We start from the raw sequence: 16,140 nt of genomic DNA on the forward strand, positions 1-16,140 counted from the left end.
ACGGGGACGGGCAATGCGCTCAGAGCTCAGCTTTCCCATCTCATAAAGTTATCTTCATGCCAACATCCAGCATGTTCTGGAAAGAGATCGGGCAGCACTAGGGCTCCTCCAGATGTGAGCAGCTGGGAACAGGGCCCAGGGACAGCAGAGAGCTGGCAGCAGGGTTACGAGTCCAGTTGCAAAGATGCAAACCGTCGTGGGTGAGCTGAAGGAAACCTCATCTGCGGGTCAAGCAGCAACAGGAAGAGCAGAGGCGAGCAGCAGTGTGTGCAGATGGGGAAGGAGGGGCAGCAGTTCCTGGTGTTTGTCAACAAGGGCGGGCAGACAGGCTATGATGCTCGCTGCCTCCCATCCTCGCAGCGCAGAGCTGGACCTCACCCAACCCAAGCAGTGGGTCACAGCCCATCGGCCATGCGGGCAGCTCCGGTCTGTGCACTGAAATCCCACTCCCTGCCAGCCCCATGGCGTGATGGCAGTGGGGCTGCAGCTGTGGGTCCACGACCTGTGCTGTGATTTGTCAGCAAAGGACGGGCGGCCCAGGATGTGACCCTGCTGTCACCCCGGGGCTGAGAGAGCCTGGTGGTTTCTTCCTCATTGGGAGCACTGTTGGTTCAGGGCAGTGCGGGGTCACCCTGGGGTGGGAACCAATCCTTTTTCCCCATGAAAATGCGACTGTAAGGCTGAGGAAGGCACCATCTGAGCACAGAGCAGGCACGGGCGCCGAGATGCTGAGCAGCAGTGCTGCCCGTGGGCACAAATCCCCCCCAGTCAGTACTGAGCCGGGCGTTATCACTCAGCAGTCAAGCACCACAACCACAAAACCCAAACACATCCTCCCTGCACGACGCAGGCAGCGATGGGCTCACGCAGAGCACCGAGGGCTCGTTCTTATGTTACGGGTGGGTTATTTCCCATAACGCTGCAGCTCTGGGTGTCGGAGCAGGGGAAGACATCGGCTTTCCACAAAGCAAACTGCAGGACGTCCTCACAGCACGGGGAGGTGAGGAAGCAGAAGGAGCCTGGCCGAAAAGCGGCACGGCTGTTACCCAACGTGCAGGAGGAGCCGCGCGAGGAGGCGAAGCTGCATCGCCGTCACGGCACCAGCAGTGGGGGTGCGCCGAAACCCGGCGTTCGCTCATTTCAGGCAGACAAACCCAGCCGTAAGTGCCCAGTTTCGGTTTCCATTCCTTCTGTCGGAGGAAGCAGGGAGGTAGGGAGGGGGGGGGTGGAGGGGAATTCACCAGCAGTCCGCGGCAGCCTGGAGCCCTGCGCTCATTCCGTGCTCACCGCTGGGCACTCATTGCCCATAGGGGTCCCTATGGGGCTGGAGCACCTCTGCACCCGCAAACCACGGCAGCAGAGGGAGCTGGGAGGGGAAAATAGAAAGCAGCTGTGTCCAGGTGCCCCCCACCCATACAGAACCACGGGGCTGCAGAAGGTGAGGGCAGGAAGGGCTGCAGCACAGCTCTCAGCCTGGAGCCAGTGAGCAAAAAGCCCTTCCCCAAGGCACACACCCACGAATGGTGGTTTACCACTGCTGTGCACGGGGCTGCGGAAGCAGAAGAGAAACAAAGTGCAGAGCCACGGGATCTTTACTTTGGTGCATCGCTGGCATCCTAATGGGCGCAGCCTGGCTGCCTTCAGCCTGAGGCCAGCAAGCCGTGTGTTGTTACTTCTGTTTAGATTTCTGTATATATACACAACTCAGCCATTTTTCTACTCTTGGAGTTCCAAACCCATCCCTGTCCTGGGCACCATTCCATATTCCAAGCGTTACCTGCACAGAGCAGCAGTGGGGGAACACTGTGGGGCTGCTGAGAGACCGGGATCCCATGGAAGAGGCTCTGCTGCACAGGTTGCTCCTGCAGAACGCACAGACACCTTCAGTGGGGACAGCACGGTGACGTGGCAGCACAGCCCTCCTACCCCTGAGCAGAGCACACTACAGGGCTGGGGCACTGCAGCTGCACCCTGTGCCCACTGCGCAAACGCTGCTGCAAAGGGATGGAGAATTTTCCCAGCCCAAGTCCTCCTGCAGGGATTTTATTGCTTTATCCTCAGGGTCACTGGGCTTGGAGTAAGGAAGGGATGCTGCACAGCCTGTCCTGCTGCATCCCAGCTGTGCTGCTGCTCACACTGCAGGGCAATCAGAGGCCGGGGTCTGTTACACCTCTTTGCATTCCCTCGGTCTGATCTATCGATGGTGTCCCAAGTACAGAGATAGCAAGGAAGAAATCACAGTGCTCTTAATGGCTGGCAGCCCTGGGAAGGGAGAGCCTCAGCCTCCATGTGGGGCTGTGGCCCTGGGTCAGGGCACGTGAAAGCAAACACAGCTCATGCCTGGAGGGAAGAACCGCTCCTGTCACAGCTCTGCCGGGTGGATGGCAGCAAGCACAGCATATATGGGCATGTGGGTATTTATAAATATGAGTACTTGTGTTTTCAGTTTAAACAACATGTTCCTGCCCCAAGCTGTCAGCACCAGACACAGAAAGGCAACAAGCCAGCAAAATTCTGTCAAAAAAAAAAAACAACACCACGTTTATTAGCAGATAGAAGCAACCTGCCATTGCTGCTGCCAGACTGAGCTCATAGAAAACCCACACCTGAGGCAACCAGCTCCTCCCAGCACCCAAACACTGGGGCATGCTTGAGGCCAGCGCCCCATTCCTTCAGAGCATCCTCCTGCAGCGGGTGATGGATGCCAGCACCCAGTGGGATGATGCTGGGCATGGAGTTGCTGCTGCTCAGCCCCTTCACTCTGCACCCACCACCCCATTCTGCCTTAGTAATCCAGTAATGCGCTCCCAACCTTTAATTTAAAAAAAAAAAAAAATCCTAAAAATGGATTTTTTTTTAATTTTTTTTTTTCTTTTTTTTTGAGAAAAATAGAAAAGAGACCCTAAAACCCCAGAAGTCGCAGCTCTTCCCGGCCCTCTGGGTTCCTCTGTTCTCTGGGGAATCACAACCTGGGATCCTCCTCGCTCTGACCTGGGCCACCCGCTCACAGTGCCTGCACCCAAGGGTCAGCCCCAGGGCTCCGTGCCCCTCTGTGCTGCAGGACAGGGACACTGAGTGGCCCCACACTCATCCCACTGCTGCCTGTGGGCTCCCAGCAGCCGGCTCGGTGCCGGCGCAGCGCTCCACGCTCCCGCAGCTCACACTACATCCTACCCTGCTCCTCAGATGCAGCGTGAAGTAACTGTCCCAAGAGAGCAGGGAGGAAAGCTTTATAAAAACTTAGCCTTAATTTTTTTGTTTGTTTGTTTCTTTTTGGGTTTTGTTTTTTTTTCCAGACCTCCTCCCAGCAGGGCAGAGCACGCTGCTGCCCTCGTCTCCTCCAGGCATCCTCCCTTCCCTCTCTGCCTGCCCCGCACACCAACTCGCTCCCAGCTCCAGCCGCCCTGAGCCTCCTCAACCCACGCCCCTCATTGCACCACGCAGACCCAAGGCCGTTCCCCCGAGCGCCGTGACGAATGTCCCCTCCAGGCAGGGCCCCCCTCCTTCACTTCTGCTCTGCTTCATCGGCCACCGCCGTCACCTCGATGGCAGCGTTGTGCTCGGCCGTGGGACCCTCGGGGGGCACAGTGAGCACCGCACCGCCGCCACTCACGTGCGTCACGTTCTGGATGGCGGCGCCGAGCCCCGGCAGCGCCAGCAGCTGGAAAGGGCTGAGCACCTTCACAACCGTGCTGCTGTCCTGAGCGGTCGCTGCCGCCGTGCTCAGCACCGTCACGTTGGGAGCGTCCGGGTGGATTTCCACCGCGCCGGGGAAGGCGTTGCCGGCAGAGGCCAGTACAGTGTAGCCACCCAGCAGCGGGGAGGCTGGAGAGCTGGCGGCGGGCGGTTGGGATGGGGTTTTACCCAACACCGAGGATGGGAGAGTCGAGACCACTTTGCCCAGAGGCAGGCTGGCGAGTTGGGACATCGGCACGGCCGGGGTGACGGCGATCTGCGCCGGCTGGGACAGCACCTGGGAGGTGATGGCAGCCGGTCCGGAGGTGGCCCGGGTGAGCCGAGGGCGTTTTAAAGGTGTGGGGACAGAGACGGGAGTCAGAGTCATCAGCACGTTGTTGAGGTGCTGCGATTTGTGCTTCAGCTCCTTGGCACGCTTGCGGTGCTCATCACACTGCTGCTCCAGAGCTGCAAGAAGAGCGAGGTGAGCGCGCATCGAGCATCCCCACGGCTCCAGCATGGGCCCCAGTGTAACACCAAAGCTGCTGCTTTACACAGTAACAACCCAACGCTGCTGGGTAACTGCAGGAGCATACCTGCCAGATCCCGTGTGTACTGCTCCCTGGAGCGATCCATCTGGCACTTGTGGCTGGCCAGGACTTTCTTGACCAGGTCCAGCATCCTGAAGTTCTGCACCACGTTGTTGAGTAGGACAGCATCTTAAAAGGAAGAGAAGAGACGGATCTTTGAGGAACAAAACATTCCAAATGGTTTGGTAAAAAGCTATCTGAAAGCAAAGGTGTTCAGCTGAGACAGCCAAAGCCTGTGTGAGGGTAACACAAGGAACTGGGCAGGAGAAGTTGTGAGCAAGTGCAGGAGGTTATTCCTGGATAAGCAGCACTCTCGTACTTAGAAGGGATCAATAAGCCTCTTGGCACAGCAGCTGCTTGCTGCACCATTACTCCAATGGCCAAAGTTCCTTCCAGCTCCAGAGCCAAATGCTTGCCTAGCATCCTAAAGACAGCACGGGAAACCCGGGGCCCAGAGAACCTGAAGGAATTGTGGCCACTTGCAGCCCGTGCTCAGAGCTGCCCTCCTGCACCAGCACCAATGATAACAGGGCCGTCTGCACACATTGATAAGCTGGAAGTGCAGAAACAAGTTTCCTTTCTATATCATTTCTGACTGTAACAAGTCTGAGTCACAACGGCTCCCAGGGACACCCTCAGCCCAGTGCCTGCTGTCAGCTGCTCACCTCCCAGCTGCAAGGGGGGGTCCTGCGCCCGCTGCTGCAAACCCCTCATGGTGTCCAGCAGCTCCTGATGGAACTCCTGGATGACATCATCCAGCAGACCTGCGTCCCTCAGGCCTCGCCAGAACGCAAAGGTGTCATCTGGAGGGAGAGAAAGGGAGGTAAGGGAGGTCTTCAGATCCTTCCGAGGTGGAAGTCGTGTTTTTGTGGCTCTTAGGAAAAAAGGGGCTGCACATTAACCAGCTTCCAAGTGACCGTGATGTGCTCTCTGCCTTCTGTCCCATATAAGGGTGAGGTCCCCCAGGTCTGTGGGTGCACAGTACCCAAAGAGCAGACAGAAGGACAAATCCCATCCTGCTGCAGCACACAGAGCAGCCAGGACATGGTGCCAGAAGAGCCCACTTCTCCAGCTCAGGACTCAGCACACAGGTGCAAGGCTGCGACCACAGCACAGCTCTCCCAAGAACCCAATGCCTTGAGCCTCACATCTCTTTCCTCAGCTCCAATTACACCGGAGGACCACAGAATTCATGACTCTCCAATTAATTTCCCCACCCAGAGCCACACCACACTTAGACATTCCAGTGCTTAGAAACAATTCCATCCCAAGCCCATGTAGCAGAGTTAGACGGGCTGGCAGCAGGAGGTCTGAGCAGGGCAGCTGCAGCAATAGGCCCTGCTCCTCATCCCTGACCCCTGACCCCTGTCCCCACCACCCCCACTTCTCCCACATCACCCTCAGCCTCTGCCCAGACGCAGCCCTACCTCCAATGCTGGTGGTCCAATCGCTGGCATCCTCACATGTTTCTATGGTAATTGTAGCTGGGGATCCGTTCACTGCAACCAATAGCAGAAAAGAAAAAAGAGAAAAAAAAAAAAAAAAAAAAAAAACCAAGCCCTGATTTTTTTTCTGCATTTCTCACAGGCTGTTTCCAAGGGATGCTCTGCTTGCTTCACTGCTGGAACTGCCCCTTTTGGTTGGGTGGAGCCACTTTCACAGGAGCCACGCGGCTGCGCCGTGCGGCCACAGCTGATTTTTCCACTCTGGAGTGCAATACCGAAGGGATTACTCCTGCAACCCTTGCACAAGACCAAGAGCACTCTCCTCCCATCCCCCTCTGCATACATCCTTCTTGCTCAAGGCAGTGCTCTAAGCTTGATTTCCTGCTGTCCCTTCTGGCCAGCTCGCCATCTGCCAGACCCGCACACCACGGGGGTCCCAAAGCTTTGCAGGGGATGGCTCCTTCCTCACAAAAACCTTTGTGGGTTTTGTGCTTAATGCAGCATCCCTCAGTAGTGAGCTAATAACCAGGGCCATAATTAACTCATGCTGGCAGCTCTCTGCCCCACAGATGCATTCTGGAGTCCTCAGGGGCGTTTCTTGACTCTCAATAGCAAAAGGAGTTGAAGAAAAAGTACTCAGAAATAGCTTTCAATATAACAGCTGATTGTAATGATAGGACAAATTAAAGTCAGGGCTAAAGCTACAGAGATACAACGCCATTTAAATCCAGTTTTACAAACTACACGCACAAGGGCAGATACAGAACCCACTGTATTCCCCAGTTCTCTTTAATCTGCCATCAGACAAAACCAATAAATAATTCAGGCAGGGAGCCTTTAGTGAGAGCCCATTCATTATTCAAGCTGAAGTCAGCTCCCCACGGGGTGAGCACAGGAGGGCTCTGAGCCTGCACTGCTGAGGACCACATCAGCCCTGGGGGCTGTGACCAGCGTGGGACACAACAGCTGAAAGAGAGTCCCCATCACACACCCACTGCTGTTTGCTCACTGATCAATTGCTTCAGCTACACAGGACAGGGTGCCAAGAAGGGCATTGGTCACGCAGTATTACAGAGCAACGGGGGGAGGGACTGCCTCTCTGCACTGAGAACATTGCCCAGTGCTGCTATGAGAAATCCTGCAACAGTGCAAGGGGGAAAAAAAGCAGAATAAAAGCAAACTGCAAAGCAAAGTACAGTCGAGAGGCAACCTTAAGGGCCATCGGGTATGCAGCACCAGTTCTGCTTTAATCCTGCAAAGCTCCTGCTAAAAGGTGCCAGGAATTGCTGCACGTACCATCTGTGGAAGCAGGAGTGAGAGGGATGTATTCCGTGGAGGTCTGGCTGCTCAGGGACACCCTGGCACCGGTCAGATCAATCTTGGTGCTCCGGCACGTGTTGGAGCAGACCTTGGTGTGCTGGTAAAAATCCAGCTCCCCCGAGTCCATGATCTTTCTGCAAGAGAGGGAGCAAACACAGGGACATGCTCACATGCTCAGCCAGAGGAGCAGCTCTTGCCCAGTCAGCACACGGAGCAGCCTGCAGAGCATCCCCCAAACACCTCAGCATCCCAGGGAGCCTCCTCCTCACCTCCCAGCACCCTGCAGAGAGCAGAAGCCGTGCTCTGCTTCTGCCTTGCCCCAGCACAGTGCCTGCTAGCAGGACGAGGCTGCATGATGAATGCCTGCGGGGTTTGCTGGGCACACCACCATCAGCTGGAGAGACAGAGACAAAGGTCTGAGCATCCCTTGCCAAGCTCTCCCCTCCTTACAAGCAGCGTTCACTAAGAGTCACTTAAAGCAGCAGCCACAGCCTGCCTGATGCTGGTCACTTATTCAAAAGACTTATTGAAATGTCCACCTCTTGACAGCAGGGAAACCTTCAGGGTAGAACATGGTGGACAATCCATTCATTCCCCAAGCAACACAACCTGCAGCCTTTGCTGTCAGCAAACGCTGGGGGAGAGGCTGGTATGCCAACCCCAAAAAACAACAGCGTGGAGTGGAGCTGAGGTCCTGTGGCCAAATTTCATGCAGTGATGGGGACTTATGGTACCACTGAAACTGATAAGCCACTTTGTTTTTCTAAGCCAGCAGAAGTTTTAGAGTAAACTTTACAAAACAAAGGTATGTTTGACTAAAGCTACTCAAGCTCCACTTGAAAGAAAGAAAACAGTGTAAAATGACTTAAAAGAGAAGGAATTTTGGGAAAGATGCCATCATAGACAAGCTGGGAGGACACCGCTGGCTCCTGGGATCAGCCAGTGGGCTGAGCCTCTCTCCCCCCCCAAGAGGGAGCAAACAGGGTGAGACTCACATACTGTGCTTCTGACCACTGCTCTGCACATCCCAGAGCCCACGGCCCTGCCACGCTGTGCCAGGAGTGAGAGGAGGGATGCCCAAGGATGCTCTGAATAGGTTCAGCAAAACACAGCCGTGTAGGAACAGAAAGAAGAAGGGAGAGCACGGGCCTACAGCAGGCTGATGGCTTTCAAGGGAAATTTTCCTCAAGAGCTAAAATGAGGAGGAAGGACTGAAAAAGAAAAAAATAACCAGTTCTCACGGAAGAATCTCACCCTGCCTTCCTCTTTTTTTTCCACAGCTGCTCATACAGACTCAGGTACGAAAGAAGAAGTTGGGAAGCCCAAAGCCAAGTGAACTTCTGGCATCCACCCACAGCCTGCAAGCTCCCCATCACACAGCCCTCACACACGTTATTTCCCCAAGGACCCACCCTGCCCAGCACAAGCCTGTTGTGCAGAACCTACGCAGAGCAAAAGCTGCTTAGGAGTACGAGACTCATGCATCAAAGCAGAAGGATTCTGGCAGATGCAACGTCACCCTGTGAAAGGATGAGGAAAGCATGGCCATCCCCAGGGAGCGAGGTGCTGCCTACAGGCAGGGCTGTGGGTGTTACTGAACCTGTCTCATGCTGGTGTTCAAGAACACAGAAGAATTTAATTGCTATAGTTGAGGCCAGAGAAGTTGCCCGTTTCCATAAATAAGCTTTGCATAAGCCCTTGGGAAAATAAGAAAACCAACAAATGGATCTAAAGCAGCCGTCATGCAATGGGAGTAATGCAATGCTCATGAGCAGACCACGCTTTGTGGCTCAAACAGAGCTGCACACAACACAGCCCAACCCCTGGGCACTAAAGTGCTCACTTAGGACCTCATGGGAAAGCAGAGGGGTTCAAGTGCTAAAACTTATGGGGTTTTGCTGCCCCAATTATTCCCTGTCCACAAGGATACGCAAAGCCTTCAGGTGGACAGCATTTGGGGCCAGCATTCAGCAGCACATCAGCGCCCCCTGCGACACTACAACCGTGTAGAAGGTTCTGTCCCACCCCAGCAAGAAGAAATCCCATCTGCTGCCATGCAGACTGACCGGAGCATGATCCCGTTCATCCGGATCGCCCGCTTCCAGTCCTTCAGAGTGGACTTTCCTGCCAGGTGCACAAACTCCTTGGGGCTGATGAGGTGTCCGTCGAACTGCAGGAGAAGCGCAGCGTCAGTGTGGTGAGCAATGAGCAACACTGCACCCCTAGAGATGATGACACCAGGCAAGCCTGGGCAGCTCGGGCCAGGGCTCAACACGTTTAACTGAAGTATCAGCATTGGAGATGGCTGGCAAGCACCCCACAGCTTTGAGAAAACTGTTTGGAGCACCTCTAGCTCAGAGCTGAAGACATGCAGCTGGCAGCTGCTTGGCAAACCTGGGGTACAAGCAGCATGGAGCAGTTTGCTGAATGCCCAACTTGCTTGCTTGCCCTGCACAGCAAAGCAGCCAGGGTTGATGCAGGTGATCCTGAGCAGCAGTGCACAGCTCACTGCCCCAGCTTCTGCAGTGCTGTGTGGAGTTGCATGGCCTCCACAGGCTCCCCAGCACAGCCCTGTGCACACAGCCCTGCGTAAGCAAGGAAGGAGAAGCCTGCCTGGCCTCTGACCTCCTGCTACCGAGCACAGACACTGCTATCAGTGAAACCTCTGACCCCTCTTGGAGCACACCTGCTTGCACAGAAAACCAGTTGCAGGGAGCTGGCCTTGCTGTACCAGGAGCCTGTTCTGCCCCTTTGTTTATTGCCCTATGCACCCAGCTGGATCTGACCCCATGAGCTGAGCTAAAAGCAACCTCCAGAGCCAGGCAGACCTCAAAGCAGTGCTTTATGGGCAGTCTTAGGAAAGATTCCCCACCTCCAGGTCTCCTCTCCATGCACATGTGAACTTATGTTAAGGTGAGCTGGTTTACTCACAGTGCATAAAGAACTGCTGCATGGGCTTCAGTGCAAAGAGAATGCTGATTTTAGGCAGCAACAAAAGCAATTATCTGCACTGGGAGCTGTTCTCTTTGTAAAAGGCCATGTTTCCTCTGCAGGAAAAGGAACATCCTTTGCAAAGCCCTCATGTGGCAACATGTCCACATGAAGATGAAGCCAGGCTCTCCTCCCACATCCATGCAGGTTTTAACCAGAAGCCCTCCAGGACACAGCAGACACTGCTCAGCACGTTCCCTACCTAAACTTCTCAACAAATCCTCAAACTCAAACAGACAGCAGAAGAGACCAAACTCCTCAAACTCTGCAGTGAAGCAGTGAAATGTGGAAAGCATTTTTCCAGCCAGGTCTGCTCAGATGGAGCAAGACAAGTAGCAGGCACCACACCCAAAACTTTTTCCCTTTCCCACCATGGTGTGGTTTTGACTCAAAAAAGGCTCACTGAGTCACCAAACCCCACGCATGGCACGCAGGATGATGTGAACACAGGGAACTCTGGTTCTTCCCAGCCAGAAGCAGAAGCAGGAACAGCACCACAGCCCCACACCCACCTGCACACACTTCACATTGATCCCAGGGCACACGAACTTCCTCCAGATGAGGTTGGCTTTGCTGTCCCCACAGGTGATGGGGTACACGATCTCTGCCTCCAAGCTGTCCTCGTCTTCAGCCATCTTCACTTCTCACAGGGAACAGAGCAAGGGATGGAGCAGAGAGAAACATGAGCTGCAGTTCCCAGTGCAGTGCTGAAGGTCAGGATCAGCACAAGTAGGTAACACACAAGGGACACGGGTGGCAATGGGGTGCTGTGGTCACAATTCACTCACACGGTGCACCCAAATCGCTGAGGTGAAATAGCACACAAACATCCACATAAATCCTCCCACAGCTGAATGCGTGAGATCTGAGAAATCAGCAGCCAGGGCTGCAAATCCAATTCTTGATAACCATGTAAGGAATGGTGGTGTTACGATGACTACACACTCTCAAACTGTGGGTGAAGGCAACTTAAGGTTCTCCCAGCCCCAGCTCCTTTGCTCTCCAAATTCACTTTCGCTTGAAACCAAAGCTGCTGGAAAGCCAACATCACATCCTTCCGCGGCAAAAAGCCAAGAGCTGGCAAGATCACAGGGACACAACCCGCACCAGGAGGGGGCAGCAGCGCTCCAGCGAGCAGCAGCAGCACCCGGCCCTCCCCTAACGCTGGAGCGCACCTCGATGCAGAGCAGCATCCCCCATGCTGGGCACCCCAAACAGCACTTCTGACGGCAGACAGGGATGCAGGAGCACCCCCAGCCCTGCCACGCAGCAGTAGGTGCCTCCCCAGCTCTCAGCAGCCCCCGAGGAGCCGAGCCCCATCAGCTGCAGCTCAGACCTACCTAGCACTGCTTCCTTCAGGTGTGTGGATGCTGTGAAGGCGGCAGCGGCCGCAGCGGCTGCGTTTTCAGTCTCCAGGGTGTCCTCATTTATGTCACTGCTGGCAAGAGAGAGAAATGCAAAATGAAGCTGTGTGGAATTGCTGTCTCTGGCGCAATGTTTGGAGAAGGCTTCAGAAGTCATTCCTACTCTATTTTTTCCACAAAATCTGACTCTTCTCCCTGCAGCCAGGTGGGTACAGAGGAAGGGGAGGCAGAGATGCTGCTGACACCGCTGGGCTCTGGGTCAGACTCTCCGTTAGGAGCCTCTGTCAAATTCCCCTAAGGAATTCCCTGGAAATAACACACACACAGTGCACCAGCTACACATGCTGCTTTCTGCACAGGGGACCTCAGAGCAGCACAAGCTCAACAGACCTGGGAACAGAGAACACACAAACTAGACTCCTCTGTTTCCCCCTCTTACAGCCCCACATACATACAACATTAATGTAACACTAATTAACTGATGAAGGCAAAGAAGACCACTTTCATCTTCCCTACACCAGAACCCTCAGACCTCTCCAGGAGCCTTGCTGATGGGGCCACACATCTGCATCTCTCCTGTGCACTCAACTCTGCTGGGGATCAGGCTCAGCCCAAGATTTGCTCCTCATTGCCCAAAGGCTTTAGGATACATATTGGGGTGGTTTTGGCTCTGCTTCCTCCCATCCCATTCTGGAGGGACTGCAGCAGGAGGAGCTGAAGCGTCCCCATCGGTTGCCATGACAATGCTGGGATGCAGCTGTCATGTCCCTGGGAGGACACACAGAGCAAGTGGGAGAAGGGAGGATGAGTGCTGGCAAAGCTGTGCCTGCCTCTGCCTCCTCTGGGAGCTCGGGAAAGAAAAGCCTCCACCAAAAGACTGCAGCAGAAATACAGGCAGCGCATCAGAGCAGGGGAACACAGACCTCTCCCAAGCACAAACGAAAGAAAAGCCTCCTGCTGATTGTTACCATTTCTGCTCTCCTCTGCTTTTTTTCACACAATATTAAAATGCAGGAGCTAATTAAGCTCTTAAGCCTCTGCTTATATATATACTTTTTTTTAAACAGCAAAACCACAGCCAAAAGAGCAGCAGAAAGATGCATTGAGCCCAAAGAGCCTCTCCTGCTGCCCTGGGGCTTTGCAGCAGTGTAAAACAAAGAGCTCAGAGCTTCCTCCACAGCCCAGCTACAACTGAGGAGCCTCCACCATGCCAGGGAGGGAGAGGAGCCCAGCAGAGGCACAAGCCCCCGGTCCATGCCCTTCCCACAGCAATGCTCCAGTATGGGAGCCCAGGAGCAGTGCTTTGAGATGCTTCAAAAAGCCCTGCAGGGTTCTGTCTGCTCTGATGGAGGGGCAAGGAGAGGTTTCCAAAGAAAAATAGGAGGGGAAGAAAAGAATGAAAGGGAACCAAACCAGTCAAGGCAGTCCCTGCCGTGGCTCATGTTCCAGACCTCACAGCCACATGAAAAGCAGCCCCTGCTCAGCATCCAAACAGCCACAGCTCCCATTCCACGTCAGCTGTGGCTCGGGGAATCACGCTGACCAGAACCAGCAGCACAGATGGAGCTGAGCCTGCTCAGATTTGACTCTAGTTGCAGCACAGCCGCTGTTTTGTGCTCTAAAAGATGAAACACGATGCCCCTCCCCAGAGCACAGAAATAGCAGGACGTACTGGAGCAGGACAGAAATGTTTTGGAGAGCAACAAGTAGCTGCTTGCTGCCTGCTTTGTGGGAGCATGAGAACGCCTGAAGTGGGTAAAGCTACCCAAAGCCAGCACCAGATGTGAGCTGGGGGCTTCTGCCTGCCAAGATGGACTTGGAGCAAGACACAGACAAGATGGAGGAGAAAAGAAGCCAACAGCCCATGTGTCCCTGAGCTGTACCCAAACAGAGCTCACTTCAACAGGTGGGACAGGAGTGCTGCAGATGTCACCCAGGTTCACTCTGCTTTTGGATCAGTGCTGCCCCATCCAGCACTTCATTGCTAAGCCCAACCCCAAAGCTCTGCTGCACCGTGCCCAGCAGCTGTGCAAGAATATCCACTGCCTGGAGCTTAGTGGATCGCTGGGAAAGAAACAGTGAAAAAACTGATTTATCCAAAGATGTGTCCACATCCATCCCACCAGGTCACCTCTGCTCTTACCCATGCTGGGACAGATTGGTGGTGACCAGCACTGTCTTCACCTCCTCCACCCCACTGCCATCCACTGCCGTGTCCGGCGTCGTCACCACCACCACCTCCTCCATGTGCACACTGACGTCCGGCGTGGCCATGGGAGCAGTGCTCTGCAGGGACACAGCACAGAGAGTGACTGCTCTGCTACCAGCAGTGCCACACAGGGGACACAGCAGGACAGGGGTGAGTTAGACAGGTTTAGGGGGATGTCGTCAGGGGGAAGTTCTTTACAGAGTGGTGAGATGCTGGCACAGCTGCCCAGAGAGGCTGTGGATGCCCCGTCCCTGGAGGTGTTCAAGCCAGGCTGGATGGGGCCCTGGGCAGCCTGGTCTGGCATTAAATGGGGAGGTTGGTGGCCCTGCACCTGGCAGGGGGTTGAAGATTCATGATCAGGGTCCCTTCCAACCCTGGCCATTCTGTGATTCTGTGATGTTTCCAACAGGCCCTGGTGAGGACACATCTCCACAGAACCACCCGCCTCTCCCAGTGCTGTCACCCTCACTGTGCCCCATGGGCAGAGACCTCATGGTGAGCAACCCCAGCCAAGTGCAGGCAGGGGAAGCCGTGTCCTTGCACGCTGCCACTGCACAGCACTCCTGGCACCCAGCTCTGAGCCGCTCAATGCAATAGGAGAGCTTCAGCCCCCTTCCAAAGGCACCGCTGTGCTCCCAGGGATAGGAGCTGCAACTCGAGAAACGAAAGCACAGCTGCTCCCCCCCCTCGTTAAGCCACTTCCCATTAACAGCTTGCTCTTACAGTGCTTTCATTGCATGAGAAAGAAACAAAGTTAATTGTTGTAGCAGTAATGCATGAGGCTGAGCGGACAGCAGGCAGCACAAGAAGCTGAGGCTTTGCTCCATCCCCTCCTTGCAAGGACGCAGCACAGCTCTGCAACTGCTGACTGCTGTAGGATTTTGGCTGACCTCTCCCTGCCCCCCCACGTTGCTTTTTGAGATGAACCCCCACAACACCACGGGCACAGAGCTCCCACCAAGCAAAGCACCACCCACACCACCAACTTCAGCGTCCCAACGCAGCGTTGGCAAAGAAGGGGGAAAATGGGGTGAGAAAAGAATAGCACTGCACTGCCTGTTCTTTTTTGTTTGTTTGTTTTTTTTGGGGGGGGGGGGTTGGGGAGGTTTGGCAGAAAGTCGCTGTGTGGAGGGGGGGCAGCAAGGGGGGCAATGCACGTAGAAGGGTGTAGGGGGGTTATGGGGGGGCTGCGCCTAAAGGGGGTGAAGGCGATGGGGGCGCAGGGCTGCGCAGAGGCGACAGCGCGGGGGGCTGAGGGGCGCGGAGGCGGCTCTAGGAGGGGAGGGGGGGGCGCGTGGGCGCGCTCCCGTCGGAGGGAGGGCGAAGAGGAGGAGGAGGAGGAGGAGGGAGGGGGGTGAGGGGGGGCCGGCCGGGCGCTGCCGCCGCGTCTCCCGCCGCCGCCGTAACGTCCTGACGCTCCGCAGGGACCCGGCCGGACGCGGCGTGCGGCGCGAGGCCCCGCGGTAGGCCCGAGCCCGGCGCTTACCTCGGGCCGAAGCCCCGCGGCCCCGCTCGCTGCGGCTCCGGGGGCTGCGGCGGGGGCCGAGCCGGACCGGGTACGGGACGGCCGGGTGCGGGGCCGGGCGCTGGGCTGGGGGCTGCGGGGCTCCGCCGCACGCGCGGCTCTCGCCCCCCCCCCCCCCCCCCCGCCGCCGCCGCCGCCGCCCCGGCTCGCGGCGCGCAGGCGCACGGCCCCGGCTCGGCTCTCGGGACTTATTTGGCGCGGCTCCGCGGCTCGACCTGCCTGCGAAATAAGTGGCAGAGAGGCGCAGTGCGCGTGCGCGGCTGGGGGCAGCCGGGGGCACGGTGCGCGCCGCCGCCTGCAGGGTGCGTCGCGCATCGGGAGCGCGCCGCGGAGTGCATCGCCTTTGCTGCTTTGTAGTTTTGCAGCTTTGCGAGTTTCTCCCCGCTTCTTTCCCGGCTTTGCGTGTCCCTTCCGGCCTGCTGTGTGTTTCTTCCCTCTCCATGTATTTCCTCGCCCCTCGTGTGTTCCCCCCTGCGTGCATTGCTGTGCACCCTGCGTGCTTCTCGGGTCCCGTGCTTGCCCCCGGGCCCTGCATGACCCCGGGGAGCCCTGCGTCTACCCAGACTCCTGCATGCACGCACTGAGCGTGCGGCCATTGCTCCCAAATGCACCCAGCCTCATGCATACCCCCCAGCACAGGGCACAGTGTGCACGGGGAGCGTATGCATCTGAGCCAAGTGCAGCGAGGTGCTGGGCATATCGACCTTGCTCCCTCCCCGTTGGTGCACATGCATGCACTTCCATGCATTCGTTCCATTTAGGAATGCAGAGCAGTGCTTATGCATGGATTTTCCACCCAAAGCAGTGTGGCCAGCAGGGCACGGAGGTGGTCCTGCCCCTCTGCTCTGTGCTGTGAGACCTCACCTGGAGCACTGCATCCATGAGGGGAGTCTTCAGCACAGGAGAGACATGGATCTGTTGGAGCACATCTAAAGGAGGGCCACAGAAATGCTCCAAGGGATGGAACACCTCCATATGAGGGCAGGTTGAGAGAGCTGAGGCTGTGCAGTGTGGAGGGCAG

General features: G+C 56.2%; 1 protein-coding gene across 3 annotated transcripts; it reads right to left on the bottom strand.

Moving 5' to 3' along the window:
- Window positions 1-2,244: 2,244 nt before the first annotated feature.
- On the bottom strand, window positions 2,245-15,208 carry GMEB2 (glucocorticoid modulatory element binding protein 2). 3 transcript variants are annotated; one of them, XM_052683591.1, is made up of 10 exons: window positions 15,081-15,208; window positions 13,529-13,671; window positions 11,362-11,456; window positions 10,534-10,661; window positions 9,097-9,200; window positions 7,007-7,164; window positions 5,693-5,764; window positions 4,931-5,068; window positions 4,272-4,394; window positions 2,245-4,143 (listed from the first exon to the last, which is right to left on the bottom strand). In XM_052683591.1, the coding sequence occupies exons 2-10, from the start codon at window positions 13,657-13,659 to the stop codon at window positions 3,506-3,508; spliced, it is 1,587 nt and encodes a 528-aa protein (XP_052539551.1). In that variant the 5' UTR covers window positions 13,660-13,671; window positions 15,081-15,208; the 3' UTR covers window positions 2,245-3,505. The 3 variants fall into 3 exon arrangements, with proteins under 3 accessions (XP_052539551.1, XP_052539550.1, XP_052539553.1); XM_052683590.1 differs by having other exon boundaries at window positions 11,362-11,459; XM_052683593.1 differs by lacking the exons at window positions 13,529-13,671; window positions 15,081-15,208 and having other exon boundaries at window positions 10,534-10,656; window positions 11,362-11,459.
- Between the last annotated feature and the right edge of the window lie 932 nt (window positions 15,209-16,140).

The sequence above is a fragment of the Tympanuchus pallidicinctus genome, unplaced genomic scaffold, assembly GCF_026119805.1.
Source record: "Tympanuchus pallidicinctus isolate F22 unplaced genomic scaffold, pur_lepc_1.0 scaffold20, whole genome shotgun sequence".
NCBI classification, from domain to species: domain Eukaryota; kingdom Metazoa; phylum Chordata; class Aves; order Galliformes; family Phasianidae; genus Tympanuchus; species Tympanuchus pallidicinctus.

What these genes read in the sequence shown, in the direction of transcription:
- GMEB2 (XM_052683590.1), bottom strand. Translation starts at nt 13,659, where the DNA reads ATGGCCACGCCGGACGTCAGTGTGCACATGGAGGAGGTGGTGGTGGTG. An exon ending in ACCAATCTGTCCCAGCATGG is followed by an intron (nt 11,460 to 13,528) that starts GTAAGAGCAGAG and finishes CTCTCTTGCCAG; the next exon opens with CAGTGACATAAATGAGGACA. An exon ending in CCTGAAGGAAGCAGTGCTAG is followed by an intron (nt 10,662 to 11,361) that starts GTAGGTCTGAGC and finishes CCCTGTGAGAAG; the next exon opens with TGAAGATGGCTGAAGACGAG.